Here is a 14,808-nt window from a genome sequence, read left to right on the forward strand (position 1 = left end):
TGAGGGCGTTTAGGGTCTCGGTTGGAAGCAAACCGACTCCAGAGGTATTTCTTCGTCAATTTTTGGAATTTTTAGATCTTCTCAATAAAAAGTGAACAGACTCCAAAGTGGGTGGTTTTTTTTGTATATATATATTGTTTTTATTTTTGTAACAGAAAGCAAACTGACTCTGGAGGTTTTTAAAATTTTCTTAATAGAAACTGAACTGACTCTGAAGGGTTTTTAAAAATTTTTGTAATAGAAAGTGAACTGACTCGAGCTCTGATTTGAATTTTCTTAATAGACTGAGAACTGACTCTGGAGCTTTTTTTGTTTATTTTTGTAACAGAACGTGAAGTGACTCTAGAGGTGTTTATTTTAAAATTTTCTTAATACAAATTAAACTCACTGCAAAGGTTTGGGTTTTTAATTTTTGTAATATCAAGTGAACTGATGTGACTATTTTTATTTTCTTAATAAAAAGCGAACTGACTCCGGAGGTGGTTGGCTTTTTTAATAATTTTATTAATAGAAATCAAACTAACTCCAGAGGGGTTTTTTATTATTTTTGCAACAGAAAGCAAACAGACTCCAGAGGTTTTGTTAATTATTTTTTTTTCCGAAAGCGGGCTGATTCCGCCCGCTTCCTTTCCCCCCCAAATCCCCCAAAACTCAAAAAACCCTGTAAAAACTTCCAAAAAACTTTCAGAATTTGCAAAAACCTGCCAAAAACCCCCCCACCTTCACAAAAAACTTCAAAAATTGTAAAAAATTTTGAAAAAATTTAAAAACCTACCCCCAAAGGTGACTATTGAGTATTTCAGGGCAGACCCACCGCACGCGGAGCCGCGCCGCCCCCCCGCCGGGTTCCGCCGATCGCTTCCGCGCTCCCCAGCAGCGGGCGGGGGCGGGGCCACGCGCGACCGCTGGGCGGCGCTGTTGGACCGCGGCTGGATCCCGCGCCGAGACAGGGCTGGGGGGGGCGCGGGGGGGGCCGGGCCGTCGGGGAGCTACGGTACCCCGACGGCCGCGCCCCCCGTCCCCCCCGCCTTCCCCTCTCACCGCTTGACTGGGGGGAGATGGTAAAAGGGAGGGGGGTGTCTGGAGGAAAAAAAAAGGTACGCGCGCCCTTTAAGAAGCGAAAGTGGGCGTGTCCCCGCCCCGCAAGGCCCCCCCCGCGCCGCTCAGCGATTGGCCGTGCGGCGCCGGGCTGCCCGCTCCGTTGCCTGCGCGGAGGAGTAGAGCGATCGTCGCGGCGGGCGGCGCCGCTGTGCGGGAGGGGACGGCGGCGGAGGCGGCGGGACGGGAGACGGAGGCAGGCGGCGGGGAAGCGGCATGGGCGCCTGACGCCCGTCCCGTCCCGCCGCCGAGGGACGATGGCGCGGCCCCGCGGCGGGCGGTGGTTGCTGGGCGTCCTCCTCGCCCTGTGCCGCTTGGCCGCGCCGCTCGCCAAGAGCCTGGAACCGGTCTCCTGGAGCGCCGGGAACCCCAAGTACGTGCGGCGGAGGGGGCGCGGGGGAACGGGGGGGGAACCCGCCTCGCACCCCCCCGGCAAAAAAAAAAAAAGTAGGCCCGGGAAAAATTAAAAAAAAAATAATTAAGCAAAACCGCAGGATTTTTGAGGAAAAAAAAGCCCTCCCCGGGAAGCGGCGCGGGCACCGCGAAGAGCTTTGGTCGACGGACGGAGAGGAGCGACCCCCGGCTGGAGTACGGACCTCGCCGAGCCCCGGCTGCTGCGGGCTGGTGCCTTCGGGTTCTGAAAACAATGTACTTCTCGTTTTTAACCCCCAATTTTTTAAAAATTTATTGGCTTTTGAAGGTTTTCTTACCTTTCAATTTTTTTTTTTCATTTTTCAAAAGGTGTTTCGTTTTTTAGATTTTGCCTTTTTTTAACATAATTTTTACCTTTACATTTTTTATTATTTCCTTTTCCCCTGGATGGGGGGAGGCTCCGCCGGCGCCGCCGCCCCTCGCCCGGCCGCGCTCTGGAGGGTGCCGGGGGCCGGATCGCCGCACTCTCTACCTCGCCGACGCTAGAGTTGGATTTATCCCTTTTTTTTTTTCTTTTTTTTTTTTAATTATTACTATTTTTTCTGGCTTTTCTCTTTCCAAAGCAAGCCGCGGAGGAAGGCGGGGGGCGGGGGTTGGGCCGGCGTGGGACCCCCCGGCCCGGGTCCGAACAAAGCGGCGGGGCCGCGGCGTGCCTGCACAGCCCCGCTCCGGCTGCGCTGCCGCCCGCTGTACGCACGTATAGATCTGTATGTGCTGTGTGTGCGGACGCGTCTGCCCCGGCGGAGGTACAGGAACAATGAGAAGGAGCTTTTCCAGCGCGCCGGGCTGAAGGGCAAGGAGGAGGAGGAGTGGAAGGATCGGCCGTGGTCCCCTGACCCGGGATGCTGGTGTCAGGGTGGTGCTGGTAGCCCCTGTGCTAGGGGGCTTGTAGATCTTGTAGATCACAGCGTGTTTGTTGGTGTCGGCCCCTTACCCGTTTAAAAAAAGAAAAAAAAAAAAATCCTGCTTTTGGCTTGATATATTTTCCCCACCACCACCACCACCTTTTTCAAAAAAAAAAAAAAAAAAAAAGAGTTTTTGAACAGTTGGAGAGAACTGAAACAATCTGGACGACATTCCCACTTGGACACTTATATTCCAACCAAATAATTTTTTTTTTTTTTTTTTTTTTGGTGAGGGAGGGGAAAAAAAAAGCCACTTTGCAGGCACACGCGTGTGCAGGCACGCTCCTGAGCTTCAGCCAGTGCGTTGTGAAGGCTGGGACGAGGGCTGCCCGAAGTTAAATTCTCCTTCTTGGTGTGGTTTTTTTTCTCTTCTTGGAGCTGTGGCTGTGAGCAGAAAGAGCCTTTACCGTCGGGAATCGATCTGCTGCTTTGTGACTCTGAGGTGTCAGTGAGAGAGAGGCAAATCCAGAAAAATCCCTTTTGATTTGAAATAAAAGGGCAGCTGGAGGTGGTAGTGGCCTTGGCTGGGTGGCATTGGGGGATGCCATGTCACCCCAGTCCTCTTTACCGTTGGCCTGGGAATTTGGGGGCAGGCGGCTGGCAGGCTGGGAGCCGGAGGGTTGGCATGCCAGTGGCTCCCCCCGTGCTCCCCATCTGCTGGGTGGCTGCCTGCGGTGGTCTCCTGGTGGTACCTCAAGGTGTGTATCCCTCAGTTTGGAGCTGGGTGGCTGCCCGCCCTCGGCACAGCTTTCTGGGTGCCCACCACCCGGCATGGGGACGGCTGCCAGCGGTACTGGGCGCAGGGCAGTGCTGGTGGTGCCCCAGCCCAGCAGTACCCACGGGGATGGGAGAAGGTGGGAAGTGCCCAAAATGTTGGCGTTCCCACCCAGAAATGGCTCAGCCAGGGTGGGACGGGCGCTGGGGAGGATCCCAGTGGCGAGGTGGGAGCCGTGGCTGGGTTTTGCTTTGGTGGTCGCTGTTGATGCCCAGCTGTGGTCCTGCTCGGTCTGACCCTGGAGCCTCATTTTTGGGGTCTGTCTTTTAGGGTCCCCCATTTTCTTTTAGGCCTTCATGCCCCCGCCTCTGACATTTGCAGGTTGCATGGTGTCAAATGCAGTTGAGGAAACCAGTCTGGGGAGTTGCGCGTGGTGTGGGGTCTGGGTCCAGTCTGGGGAAGAGCTGTGCTCTTTGTTAGACCAGGACAGCTCTTCTGCGGAGATCCACGGAAGCCCCCACACGCGCTCACCACCATCCTTGGGGCTCTCCAGCCCTTCCTCCGGCGCTCTGTGGGCAGTGCCGTGCCCATGCCAGCCCTCTGCCCCGCTTTTCTGAGCTCTAACTCTTGTTTTTAGAATAGAGTGCTAAAGCCTTTAAAAATAACGTTGCTAAGTGGAATTTTCCAACAGATAGAAGAAGAAAGCGTTGCATGTCTGGCATTGGTGGTATCACTGTAAATAAGGAAAATATTTTTCTGCCCTTTCCTCCCCTGGGCAGCTTGGGGCCGCGCGTACAAAGCCTGAGCTTATAACTTCACTGGGGCATCACCGGCAGGTTCCTGATCTCGTGGTGGTTATCGGAGGGATGCTGATAACACGTCCGATGGAAGGAATGATTTCCTAATCGAGTTAAGACTGGCTTAAGCTGTAGCGCCGTGTGCTGTGCTGGGGAAGCATTCCCCTTGGCTCCTAGGTGCGTGGCCAAAAGCCAGCCCTGGAATCATCACTGTCTCCTTATTGTGAATAATTCTGTGTTTTTTTAAGGGGAAAAAAGTAGGCCTGGAGATGCTTTTGCCGGATAAAAGGTGGTAATTGTCACAAACCTGTGCTTGGGACCAGCTGAGGCTGAATTAGATCCCCCTGAGTGAGCTTTCCCTAGGATGGCTGTGGAGCCCCAGGATGGGCTCTCGGGGAGCCAATATGGTTTTAATTTTATTCCACCGTGTCACTGGGGGGGTGGAGGGTGCTGCTGGGATTTAATCGGCCCCTTTGCTGCTCAGCTGGGGGGTTGGTGGAAGCGTGCTCTTGTTGGACAGCCAGGAATTGCAGGAGAAATTCTGGCTAAATCCTTTCTGTACTCCCTTGGCTGTAATTTTGGAGAAATATTGACCCTGGTGGGCTCCTGTGCCGACCGTTAAAAGGAAGCATTCCTAATAAAATATGGTTTGGAAAATTCATTTCAGGCTGGAATTTGCCTCTCCAGAAAGTATTTTAATAAGGAGGTGGGGGAAATGGGACACATCATCCGCGCAGCTCTGAAGAGCGGGTCGTTTCGGCTCCGCTTTTCTCTCTTTATATGAAGTTTTACTCGGCCCCACTTGCTTGCTAGCTGTGCGGAGCCGCGCTGCAACTTTCTAAAAACAAAATAAATGCATTTATGTAAAAAATAAATAAAATAGGCAGGGCGAATAGGGGAAAACCAGACAAAAGTCTAATCCTTTGTGGTATTTTTATTTTGTCTTTAATGGCGTTATGGTGTCCTGTTGAATTCTGTAAGCACTGAGTTTGAAGCCTTGAAGCCTGGTGTATCTTTGCCGTTTTTAATGCCTTTTACGGGAGACAAAGTGCTTGCTGGAAGGTTGTTTCCGAGGGGAATGGCTGGCCTGGAGCTCTGCATCGGTGGGCTCACACTTGTCGGAGCAGATGTAATTTAATTACTGTACCAGTGGGCACATGAGGCGCTTCACAGTATAAGGAGTTGGGAAATAATGAAAGCATGCTGCTTATTTTTAATTAAGAGCCACGTTTGGCTGGCTGAGCCATCAGAGACTCCCCCTTCCTGGGGAGAGGTGGGGGCTCTGTTGGGTGTGGATGGTACCGAGAGGGATCCGATGGCCCCTGCGCATGCCTCTGCCTCCCTGGCTCTTGGCTCCATCTCCAAAGGCTGCCGGGGGCTGGGCGAGCCTGGGTGCTCTGCGTCCTGGTTGGAGTTGCCCTCTGGAGTGAGTGGAGGATCCCTTTCCAAGCCTGCCAGGCGGTTGTGGCTGGGTGGGTGCTGGGGGACCCTTTGCTGGGTGCTGGGCTGAGTGCACCCCCAGCATGGAGGGCTCTTGCTCTCCGCAGGGCAGAGCCCCCGTGCCTGGCCATGTGGCAGTGACGAGCAAGGTTACTCTTCTTGCTGTGCCTGGGGAAAGGAGCACCCAGGGCTCCTTGCGTGTTGTTTAGGAATGACTTCATTAACTTAAATTAAAAAAAAAAAAAAGTGAAGGCAGCGCTGCGGCTATTGCAGTAGCTGGGTAAATACCACTGGATTCTATAAAATGGATTTAACTGCTTCCTTTAAAAGAAAAAAAGAGCCGTGATGGGGTGGCTGATTGATTGTAAAAGGAGCCGTAGCTTTCTCCAGAGCAAAACAGCTGCTGCAGCTCCTGGAGCCGCATGGCAGTGGGGACGAATGGGGCTTTTGTGCCTGTTCTGGCTGTGGAGGGCTGGAGGGAGCTGGCAGGGGGCTGCTTCCCTGCGCGGCCGCACCTGAGCGGCTGCATCGCTTTTAGTTTTATAAGCTGCTCCAGGGATCCCTATTCCAAACAGGCTGCGTGCAGCAGGGTGGGATGTGCCCTCATGTGGTGCAGCCCTGGCTGGGTGGGCAGGGGTCCCCCTGCCGAGCAGCTTTACGGGGTGGGCAGGGGTGTTTGCCCCGAGCAGCTCTACGGGGTGGGCAGGGGTCCCCCCCCCAAGCAGTTTTATGGGGTGAGCTGGGATTGTCCCCCCTGAGCAGCTTTATAGGTTGGGTAGGAGTCCCCCCAAGCAGCTTTATGGGGTGGGTAGGGGTCCCCCATGAGCCCCGCACATGTTTATATGGGTCATGGGGACTGCAGCCAGCCAGTGTGCATGTGCAGCCTCTTGCACGACACGTCGGGAACGTTTGGGTTGTCCCCTGGAAACTGGGGGCTTGGCGATAGGGAAGACCCCTTCTATCCACGTAGGATTTGTGGGTGCTGCTGGCCCCACGGATCCCTTGTGGCTCTCCGGTCCCTGCCCCGCTGGCAGGGCACCCCATCATCAGCACAGCAGCGGCAGCACTGCCGGGAAGCGCTGGGGTCCGGTGGGAATACATCTTGTACCGATCAGTAGCACATGCTACTTGGAGTCTGGCAGCTGAAACAGGGTGGGGAGAAACAAAGCTGAAATCCATTCTGTGTCTAATTAATGATTGCTTCTATCGGGAGAGCAGGAGGAGGACTCTGGGCTCTGCGCTATCTCGGCGTCACATCTGGGCAGGAATGTGGCGGCCATGCTGCGGGGCTTTTGTTGTGCTTGCCTCAAAAGAGCCGGGGTCCTTTCTGGTGCTTTCTGACGCTTTTTCTGCTTCCATCCCTCTCTCTGGGGCAGGTGGTGTGGCAGAGAAACCTCCTCCGGCAAGCAAGGAGGGGTGCTGGGGGCGTTTCGCCTGCTCACAGAGAGGTTCGGCACCCCTTGGCACGCACCCGGCATCCTTCGCGGAGGTTTTTCTTGCCCCTTGTGTATTGTCTCCGGTCAGAGCACTGGTGCTCTGCTTGTGGCTGTGCCGGAGCCTCGGGATCCTGGTGCTCCCGGTTCCGCCAGCCTGTCTGGGCTTGGTCCCTGATGAGTTGGACAAGCCGGGGCTAAACGTCCTGCTTGGTTAGGCTGGGTTTGGGCACGGGGTGGGGTTTGCACGGCCCCCGCGCTTTCGGGGAGCAGGGTTCTTCCTCCGGGGCTGGAGCCAAACCCTGTGGAGGCTGTGGGTGATGCCTGGAGGGGAAGGTGGGCTCCAGCATCCCCCTCCCTGGGGAGGGCCAGGGGATGGGGGGACAGGTTTGGGGGGTTACTCGCAGTGTTTCAGCGAGCGGTGGCTTCTCTGCTGCGAGTTCTCCCCACCGGCACCCCCGGGCCGGATCAGAACCCGGCTCAGGTGCCGGCGTGGCACCCCAGCCAAGCAGAGCAGCTGCGCTTCAAAAATGCCAGCTATTTATAACCCTGGCTTGGCTGCTCTGGAATAACCTTTTCCTAGCCGCAGCCGGCCCTTCCCAGGTGGGCTGCTCCGCCTTTCCGAGGCCGTGGCACTGGGCTTTGCTGTGGGGGCTGCATGGAGAGCTGGAGCAGGGGGGCTTGTTAGTGTTCATCCGTGAGCTGCCCTCAGTGTTTTACAGGGGTCTGTCCTGCCGCGATGCTGTGCTTGTGCGTATGTCCATGTGTGCCGTGTCTGGTGGGCTTGGGCTGCAGTGAGAGGCTTCGTGCCAACGCGGTTGGATGCGGGTTGGCTCTCGGTGATGCCACCATGGAGGTGCTGGGGACAGGATGCCCAGGGGATGCTGAGTGACGAGCTCTCTGTCCCAGCACCTTCAGGCTGGCGTTGCAGAAGTGCCTTCCTCGTGATGGCCAGGCCCCTCTCCCCTGCAGAGGCCTGGGGTGTGTGCCGTCCCTGCGAGGGTGGTCCTGGCTGGTTTTGGTGGCACCTGAGCCTGCCTCAGTGCTCCATGTGCCGTGATGGGAGATGAGTGTCCCTTTTCCCGGCAATCCTTTCCTTGTGGCTGGTGGCTCCCTGGCTTGCAGCACGATCCCAGCCTCAGGAACAGTCTGCTCCGCCTGGCTTTCAGTATCAAATGGCTTCTAAGTAGGTGCTTCAGAAAAAGCATTTTTGCAGCTTATCAGCTATAAATACCCTTACACCATTAATATTGATCACTGAGCGTTTGTGTGTTTTCCTTCTCGTTAAGGCTGGGAAACGTCAGCGGCTGCACGTGCATTAGTGCAAGGCTGAGGCTCGACACTGTCCTCTCTTTGCTCCCGCTTTGAGTGTTTTAATGGGTTTTTCTGAAACCTGTAGTGCAGTCTGGCGCGTGGGCTGTCGCGCGGGGACGGCAGCCTGGGGTCTGGTGGCAATGCGGAGTGATGCTCGGGGACGCAGTGATGCTTGGGGATGTGGTGGTGCTGGGCTCTGGCGTTCTTTGTCTGGGCTCGCTGTAGTATTGCAGCCGAACGCGAGGGGGAGGTTCGCAGCCCCCCCGACTCCCACTGGCGTTTTGGGGAGCAAATTACTGACGGGCGTCGGAAGGGGGAGTGGGCGCAAAAGCACTTCCCGCCTTAAGACAGGGTGTGGCCGGTCCTTGCCCGGGTGGGGGTCCAGGGTGGGCTCCCCCGGTGCCAGCAGGGGTGATGGCGTGCCCTGCCTGCAGCCGGGCAGGCAGCATATGGAAAGGATCTGGGTGTAATATCCCGGGCTGTAGCGCGGCTTTGCTGAAGAGGCCACTTCAGCAGGGGACGCGGCGTGGTTAGTCCTCCCGGCTGACACATCCCAGGCTTTCCTCAGACTTGAAAGAGCTCGAGTTCGCCTTTGAATCTGAGGATTTATAGCCCTTTTAGGCTCTCCAATAAAAGCACGGCTCCTTCCTCAGATAGAGCCCACCGTCTCCCTCCTCCGGGCTCATTATCCTGGGGATTTGTGTTGCTTGCTCTCGCTCTGTTGTTCACTGCCGCTGCTTTCTTCAGATGTGCAGCCGAGAACTTCAGAGCATAAAAGAAGAGTTGGAGGAGCTGCGGGTCCTGGCCGCGCTGCCAGGATGTGGTCCCTGCCATGGTGTTGAGCAAAGGCGGCTCTGGACCCAGCAGCGCGTGGGGAGAGGACCCCTCACCTGACGGTGCTGGGGGTATGCCAGCATCTTGCCCTGCAGCTGGGGAGCATCACTTCCCAGGGCCCCGTCTGTTCCCGGTGGTTCCCCTGCCATCCCTCGAGGGCTGTGAGCAAACCAGGGTGCGATGCTGTCCCGCTGGGTGCAGGGTGTGCGCCCAACCCCTCGGCCTTGTCTTGGCCCATGTGGGCACTTAAGCATCCTCAGCCCTACAGATCATGTCTGCTTTATGCAGGCACGTCAAGCCTCTAACTGTTTAAAGAGAGGCTTAGGAAAGAGTCCAGAGAAACGACATAATAATTATTGTATTACAAATTGTTTCCTTTAATGGGCCCTGTTGGATCGCTCAGTCTGCTAAACACATTGTGCCCTCCCCCAGCCCCGTGCTGCCGCGGCCCCTTTCCACCGCTCCAGCCTCCCCTCACAAACCCAACCCTGCTGGAAAATTCCTCTGGCCGAGGAGCCCGGCTGGTGGGGGGCTGTGTGGGGACCCCCTCGGGGGCTGCGCAAGGTGAAGGGTGGCCCTGTCGCTGAGGAGGGGTCCTCTCCCTGCGGAGTGGGTGGTGGTCCCAGCCCCTTCCCGTGCTCTGGGGCATTGTATTGCCTTGGACCGTGCCGTATCCCAAGGGATTTCAGGGCGGTGGCACCTCCAGCTGATGCTGGGGGCTGAAGGGCATCTACTTGCCATGCAGAAACCTCTGCCGTGCCGGCACCGGTGCCATGGGATGGGCAGAGCAAGCTCCCTGCCCTTCCCCGGCATTTCGGTGCTGGCGTGGGGGCGGACGGCTCCCAGGCAATTTTTTGGCAGCTCCCACCCCTGAGAGCTGTGGGGTGTAAGGAGAGGAGCCACCAGCGGCAGTGCGAATTTCTTTGTTGCCCCCAAAGAATAAACGTGTTGGAATTAAGCAGCAGGTTACGTTTCTTCAAGGCCGAGCAGCAAATATGTTTTAAATTTGGCAGCCGGCAGCGGAGAGCGGGTGGGAGAAATTTTCCAGGTATTGCGTTACACTTTCCCCTAAAAGGGCTCTGCTTTGGGGCTGGGGATTAAAGGCAGGAGAGGAGGGGGCAGCCGTGGGGCCGGGGGAGCAGACCCCCTTCTTTCTTACGTGCTCAGAGCCCCGTACGCTCCGGCACGCTCCGGTGGGCACGGGGATGGGATGCTCACCCTGGCTGACTCGGGCCCTGCTCGGGGGATGGCCGGGATGGATTTTTGGGCTTCCTCCCTCTGGGTGTGATGGGAAATTTCCACCTGGCTGTGGGCACCGCCCCGCTCCGACGGCCTGCCGGGCTCTGCCTTGCCCTCCTCTCCTCTGATGTCTTTAATAAATGTTTCATGCAAGAGTGAACCTGGGTTCCACTCCCAGCACGGCACTGGGGCTTGGCCAATTAGTCAGTTATTTTGGAGGAAGAGATATTAAATTATTTATTTTTTTTTTAATCTCAGGCCAGTGCATCAGCTGCAGCCCCTCTCCTGTGGGAAGCGCTGGGGTGGGGGGCGAGCTGCGGGGGCTTTGCATGATCTCTGCCGTAGTGACCTCTCCCTGCAGCCCATGAGCTCCGGTGTGTCCCCACTGTGTTCGGGATGGGGAGCTGCCCCTTGCAGCAAGCAAGAGATGGGGTCTTGGCAGCTGCCTCTGCTCTGGCTCGCACCCTGTGCCCCCTGCACCTGGCTGTCCCCCCCCGCCCCAGTGTGTCCCTGGACCCTGGGCGGCCAGGCGGGTGGTCCATGAGCATCCCCTCTGGAGCTGGCACTGGTGCATCCCATTGTTCCCAGCTTCCTTCGCAGTGGGAGGAGGAGATGATGCTTCCCCAGGAGGTGGGGAAGAGCTGTCCCCGTGCCGTCTGGGGGTGCAGAGCCCCCTTCCCTCTTGCTGGGCAGAGCTGAGGGGGCCAGGGAGCAGGGCCCCATCCAGATTGGGGTTGCGGGAAGGTGTCCAGAGGTGTGAGGGACTGGAGGCAGCTGGAATTTCCCCTTCAGCTGTGTTTGGTTTTAGATTTGTATTATTCTTCTTCGTGTAAATTCTGCCAGGGCACGGTCTGGTTGCGCACCCCTGCCTGCGCATCCCTGCCGGTGTGTGCTTGCCGGTGGCGTGCCTCGCTACCCCTACGCGCCCGTTAGCTGTAGCTAATTGCCGAAATAATTTGGGCAGCAGCAGCCCGGCAAGGAAGCAGTGCCAGGCCAGGGCTGGTGGAGGAAGGGGGGAGGAGGGTCCCTTGTGCAGCCGTGTCTCCTGGCCTTGCCAGCCCTCTCCCACCCCTCTGTCCTGCACCGGTATGGCCGGCTTTGCGCCTTTTGGTAGTGTTGCTACAGTAGAACTTTTTCCTATTTTCTTTTCTTTTTTTCGCTTGCCCGAGCTACAGGAAAACTTGTTGTTGGGGTTAGGGGATGAAGGAAAGCCTGCTCGTGTGATGTTGGGGATGGTGGCACTGATTTGGCTTGGTGTTCCCTCCCTGCCAAACGATGGGTGCCGCATCCTGGGGGGAGGCTCTGCAGGGCCACCCTAAGAAGAGAAGGAGTTTGGCCGGGTTTGGCTGCGAGCACTTGGAATGGCACGTGATGGTGCACAGGCCAGCTACCTGGCTTCACGTCTTGGGCTTTTCCCTCCTGTGTTCTTTTGCAGAATTAAAATTTCTTCCCCAAAAGGCCAGGGAGGATGGCACCCTGGCATAACAGTGGGGAGCAGCCAGTGCCCCCCCAGGGACCGGGCTCCAGTGACCACCTCACATGGCTGGGGACAGAGGGGGTCCCGTGCGAGTTCCTTCCCAGGAGTGGTTCCCAATCCCAGGGAGGTTTAACATTTGGTGATGCTTTTGATCTCTGCCCTGACTTGGTTAGCGATGGGTGCTGCTTCCCTAATTACCCCCTTCATGTGGGGCTGTGCTGGTTGTTTGTGCTTACCTGGTCTCTCTCTCAAGAAAAAAAAAATACCCTGCAAGGGTGTGTGCGGGGTGGGGGAGCACAGCGTGCTTTCCCATAGCATGCAGGAATCCTACAGTGCTCTTCATATAGCCCTGGGTGCTCCCACCCACGGCAGGCAGTTTCATGCTCCTTGGCTGGTTTCATAACATCCAGGAGAGGCACGAAAGCCTTCCCAAACCACCTCCCTTTGCTGTGCGTGGAGCCCATGCGCTTGGGAAGGCAGGTGGGGGTGCCCCCACTTTCAGGGTGCCAGGCAGGCAGCAGTGCTGGGGGTTCGCTGGTTGTGCCACCCGTCCAGGGAGCGCCGGTGCCCGCCTAGCATCCCTTCTTGGCTGGGTTTTACTCCTTTCGGGGTGCAGGCTGCTCGCTGTGCCTGGGCAGTGGCAGGGAGAGTGGGGGCATTCCTGCTGTCCCCAGCCTGGGGAGGGGCATCAGGGATGGGGAAGGGCTGCGTGGGATCCCCCCGGTTCCTGCTTTCTGAGACGAGGCCCTTTCCTCCTTAATTTTCCTCTTTGAGGATGGAGCTGCGTGGGTTGAGGATGGAGGCGCATGGACCATTCCCGCAGAGCTCCCAGGAGTTCATCCGTGCCTGTAAAGCATCAGACTTGCAAAGTAAAGCATTAATGTGCTGCTGCATCATACCAGTGCACAGATGGAGCAGAGAAATTTTTGTATTGCTTATCCGAGAGCGCTTTCTCCTTAAGGTACCTGCAAGTGCCTGTCCCAGGTGTGCCCAGTTCACCCCGTGTGCCTGCAGCTGGGCAGGAGGCACCTTGCCTGCCCTGTGCTCTGTGTTGGGACAGCCTCTGCTGCCTACTTCGTGTCAGGGAGGGGGTGAGAATCCCTTCCCTAGTTTGTTACAGAGATTTGTTGATAGTACGAATGGTTTCCTTACATGAGGGTGGGGAGCGGGTGACAGATACAAGAGCAGTGGGATAATTGCTTCCAGATGCTGCCTCCCTTCCTTGCTGGGACTGTGGGTGTTCCAGTGCCCTGCCAGCTCCAGTGAGCAAAACCAGGGAGTCAGCCCAAAAAACAGGGCTGGCCTGAGCAGTTTCAAACAACTTGGGATGCGATGGCCCTTGATTTCACGGCATCTTCTGGCAGCCGGCGTGGTCCTGAGCGGCGGACACGAGGCTTTCCTCGTTCTGCCCACCCCTGAGCTCGGGCTTTATGAGAAATGCATGGGATGAGAAATGGGAATGGGGACGCGATCCGGAATTGGCAGCAGCGGCTGCATTGTGCACTGCAGGCGGCTCTCCCGGATCCGCACCAGAGGAGACTGCCTCTGCTGCGCCCGGCTTTGCCGCGGCTCGCTCCGCCTTGGGATGCTTGTGCTGTAAACACCGCGTTTTTTGGCATCCGGACTTACTTGCAGAGAACATCCTTGCTAGCGATACTATTAATGATTATTTATTGGTTCTTAATGCCAAATAATGTAAACATCTAGCTAACGCAGCACACGTGTTGCCCATGCAATGCAACATCTCAGAGTGCTTGGTGTTGGGTCTCAGTGCTTTATGAGTTAGAAGGAGGCAAATGGTGGGTTGTTTTGATAAACTCCCCTGAAGGGATAGATTCTTGAAGGGCTTTGCTGCTGACCTTCTTGTTAATTACTGCTCTGCAGCGCCGGGAGGACCAGCTGAAAGGGAGTAATGAAGCATTGTCATCCGGCGCGCTCAGCCTGGCCAGGGCCCCGTGAGGAAAACGCCTCCTCCCTGTTGCACCGGGGATGTGTGCGCCTCTCTGCATATTTATCAAGCTGGTTCCCCGTGCCTGGTAGATCTGAGACTCGACTCATAAGACCTCTTTTAAGGTTACGGTTCTGACCTTGATTTACACCAGCAATGGGTGTCGATGCAGGATTTTTTTTCCCCAAGGTAACCGCAGTAGAGGTAAATCTGGCTGATGATAAAGGTGCAGTGGAAGAAAAGGGAGCAACATGTCTTGCCAGCGTGTTCTGGCGATGGGCACGGGTTTGACTTCCTTGTGTTTCCCCGTGCTTTTTTAGCCCCAGACAAACCTGGGTAGGAAGGAGAAAGGAAGATGTGAACAGAGGAAAATTCCCTAGTCCTGTGATTTCTGTAGTGCTTCTGAAGGTGAGAGTTGAGTCACTTTGCCTGGTACCAGCTCAGCAATTCCACCTTGTCCCCGGAGTGTGTCTGAAGTCACGCAGGGAGAAATAATGCTCGGGGTTAAAAATAGATGCTGACAATAGGAAAGGAGGACTGGAAAAGCTCCGTGTACAGGGGAGGTGGACAGAGCCCAGCAAAAGGCATCAGGATTGTGCGCTGCTCGAGCTGGGCTTTAATGGCTTAGGCTGGAATTAAACCTCGGTTGCGCTTGTTGTAACCTGGAGCGGATTTTGCTCTTGGGCTTGGATGTCAGTCAGTCAGCCTGGGGGGAGAGTGCCTCTGGTTTCAAGGGTCTTGCAAAAGTTTGTTAGTGAGGGTGCAGTGCTGTTGGGGCCAGGGCTGGGAGGAGAAAGCAGCTCGTTAAATCCTAATTGTTTGAGGAGGGCAGGTGGGACAGGGCTTTGGCAGAGGAGAGCCTGGCACAGAGTGGCAATGTTCCAGCTCCCCTGGCATTTTTTAGGACTGATCCGGAGAGGGAGGGACTTAAACTCCATATGCTTTGTTTTCCAAGCTGGGATGCACAGTCCTGCCGGTGCCCAGAGTGCTTTGTCAGGCTGTCCCAGTGCCACCAGCAGCCGCCTTGCTGAGAGTGGGGTGTGCAGGGTGCTGCTTGGCCGGGGATGGCGGCGGTGCCAAGGAGAGGGTGCTGAGCGGTGCAGAATTCCGCAACCCTTGCCTTGCCCGAGGCTTTTGTTAAAGCTCATTAAAACCATCTGTGGTTACCAGAGCCTG

The 14,808-nt window shown here is 56.3% G+C and overlaps 1 protein-coding gene across 1 annotated transcript in view; it reads left to right on the forward strand.

Annotated features, from left to right (window-relative positions):
- Positions 1-1,217: 1,217 nt before the first annotated feature.
- Positions 1,218-14,808, forward strand: part of EFNB1 (ephrin B1) — a 54,842-nt gene continuing 41,251 nt past the window's right edge. Inside the window, exon 1 of the mRNA XM_055818157.1 lies at positions 1,218-1,471. Within this exon, the coding sequence (XP_055674132.1) occupies positions 1,356-1,471 (116 nt within the window). The 5' untranslated portion in view covers positions 1,218-1,355. The remainder of the gene's footprint in view (positions 1,472-14,808) is intronic.

The sequence above is a fragment of the Falco peregrinus genome, chromosome 13, assembly GCF_023634155.1.
Source record: "Falco peregrinus isolate bFalPer1 chromosome 13, bFalPer1.pri, whole genome shotgun sequence".
In the NCBI taxonomy this organism is placed as follows: Eukaryota; Metazoa; Chordata; class Aves; order Falconiformes; family Falconidae; genus Falco; species Falco peregrinus.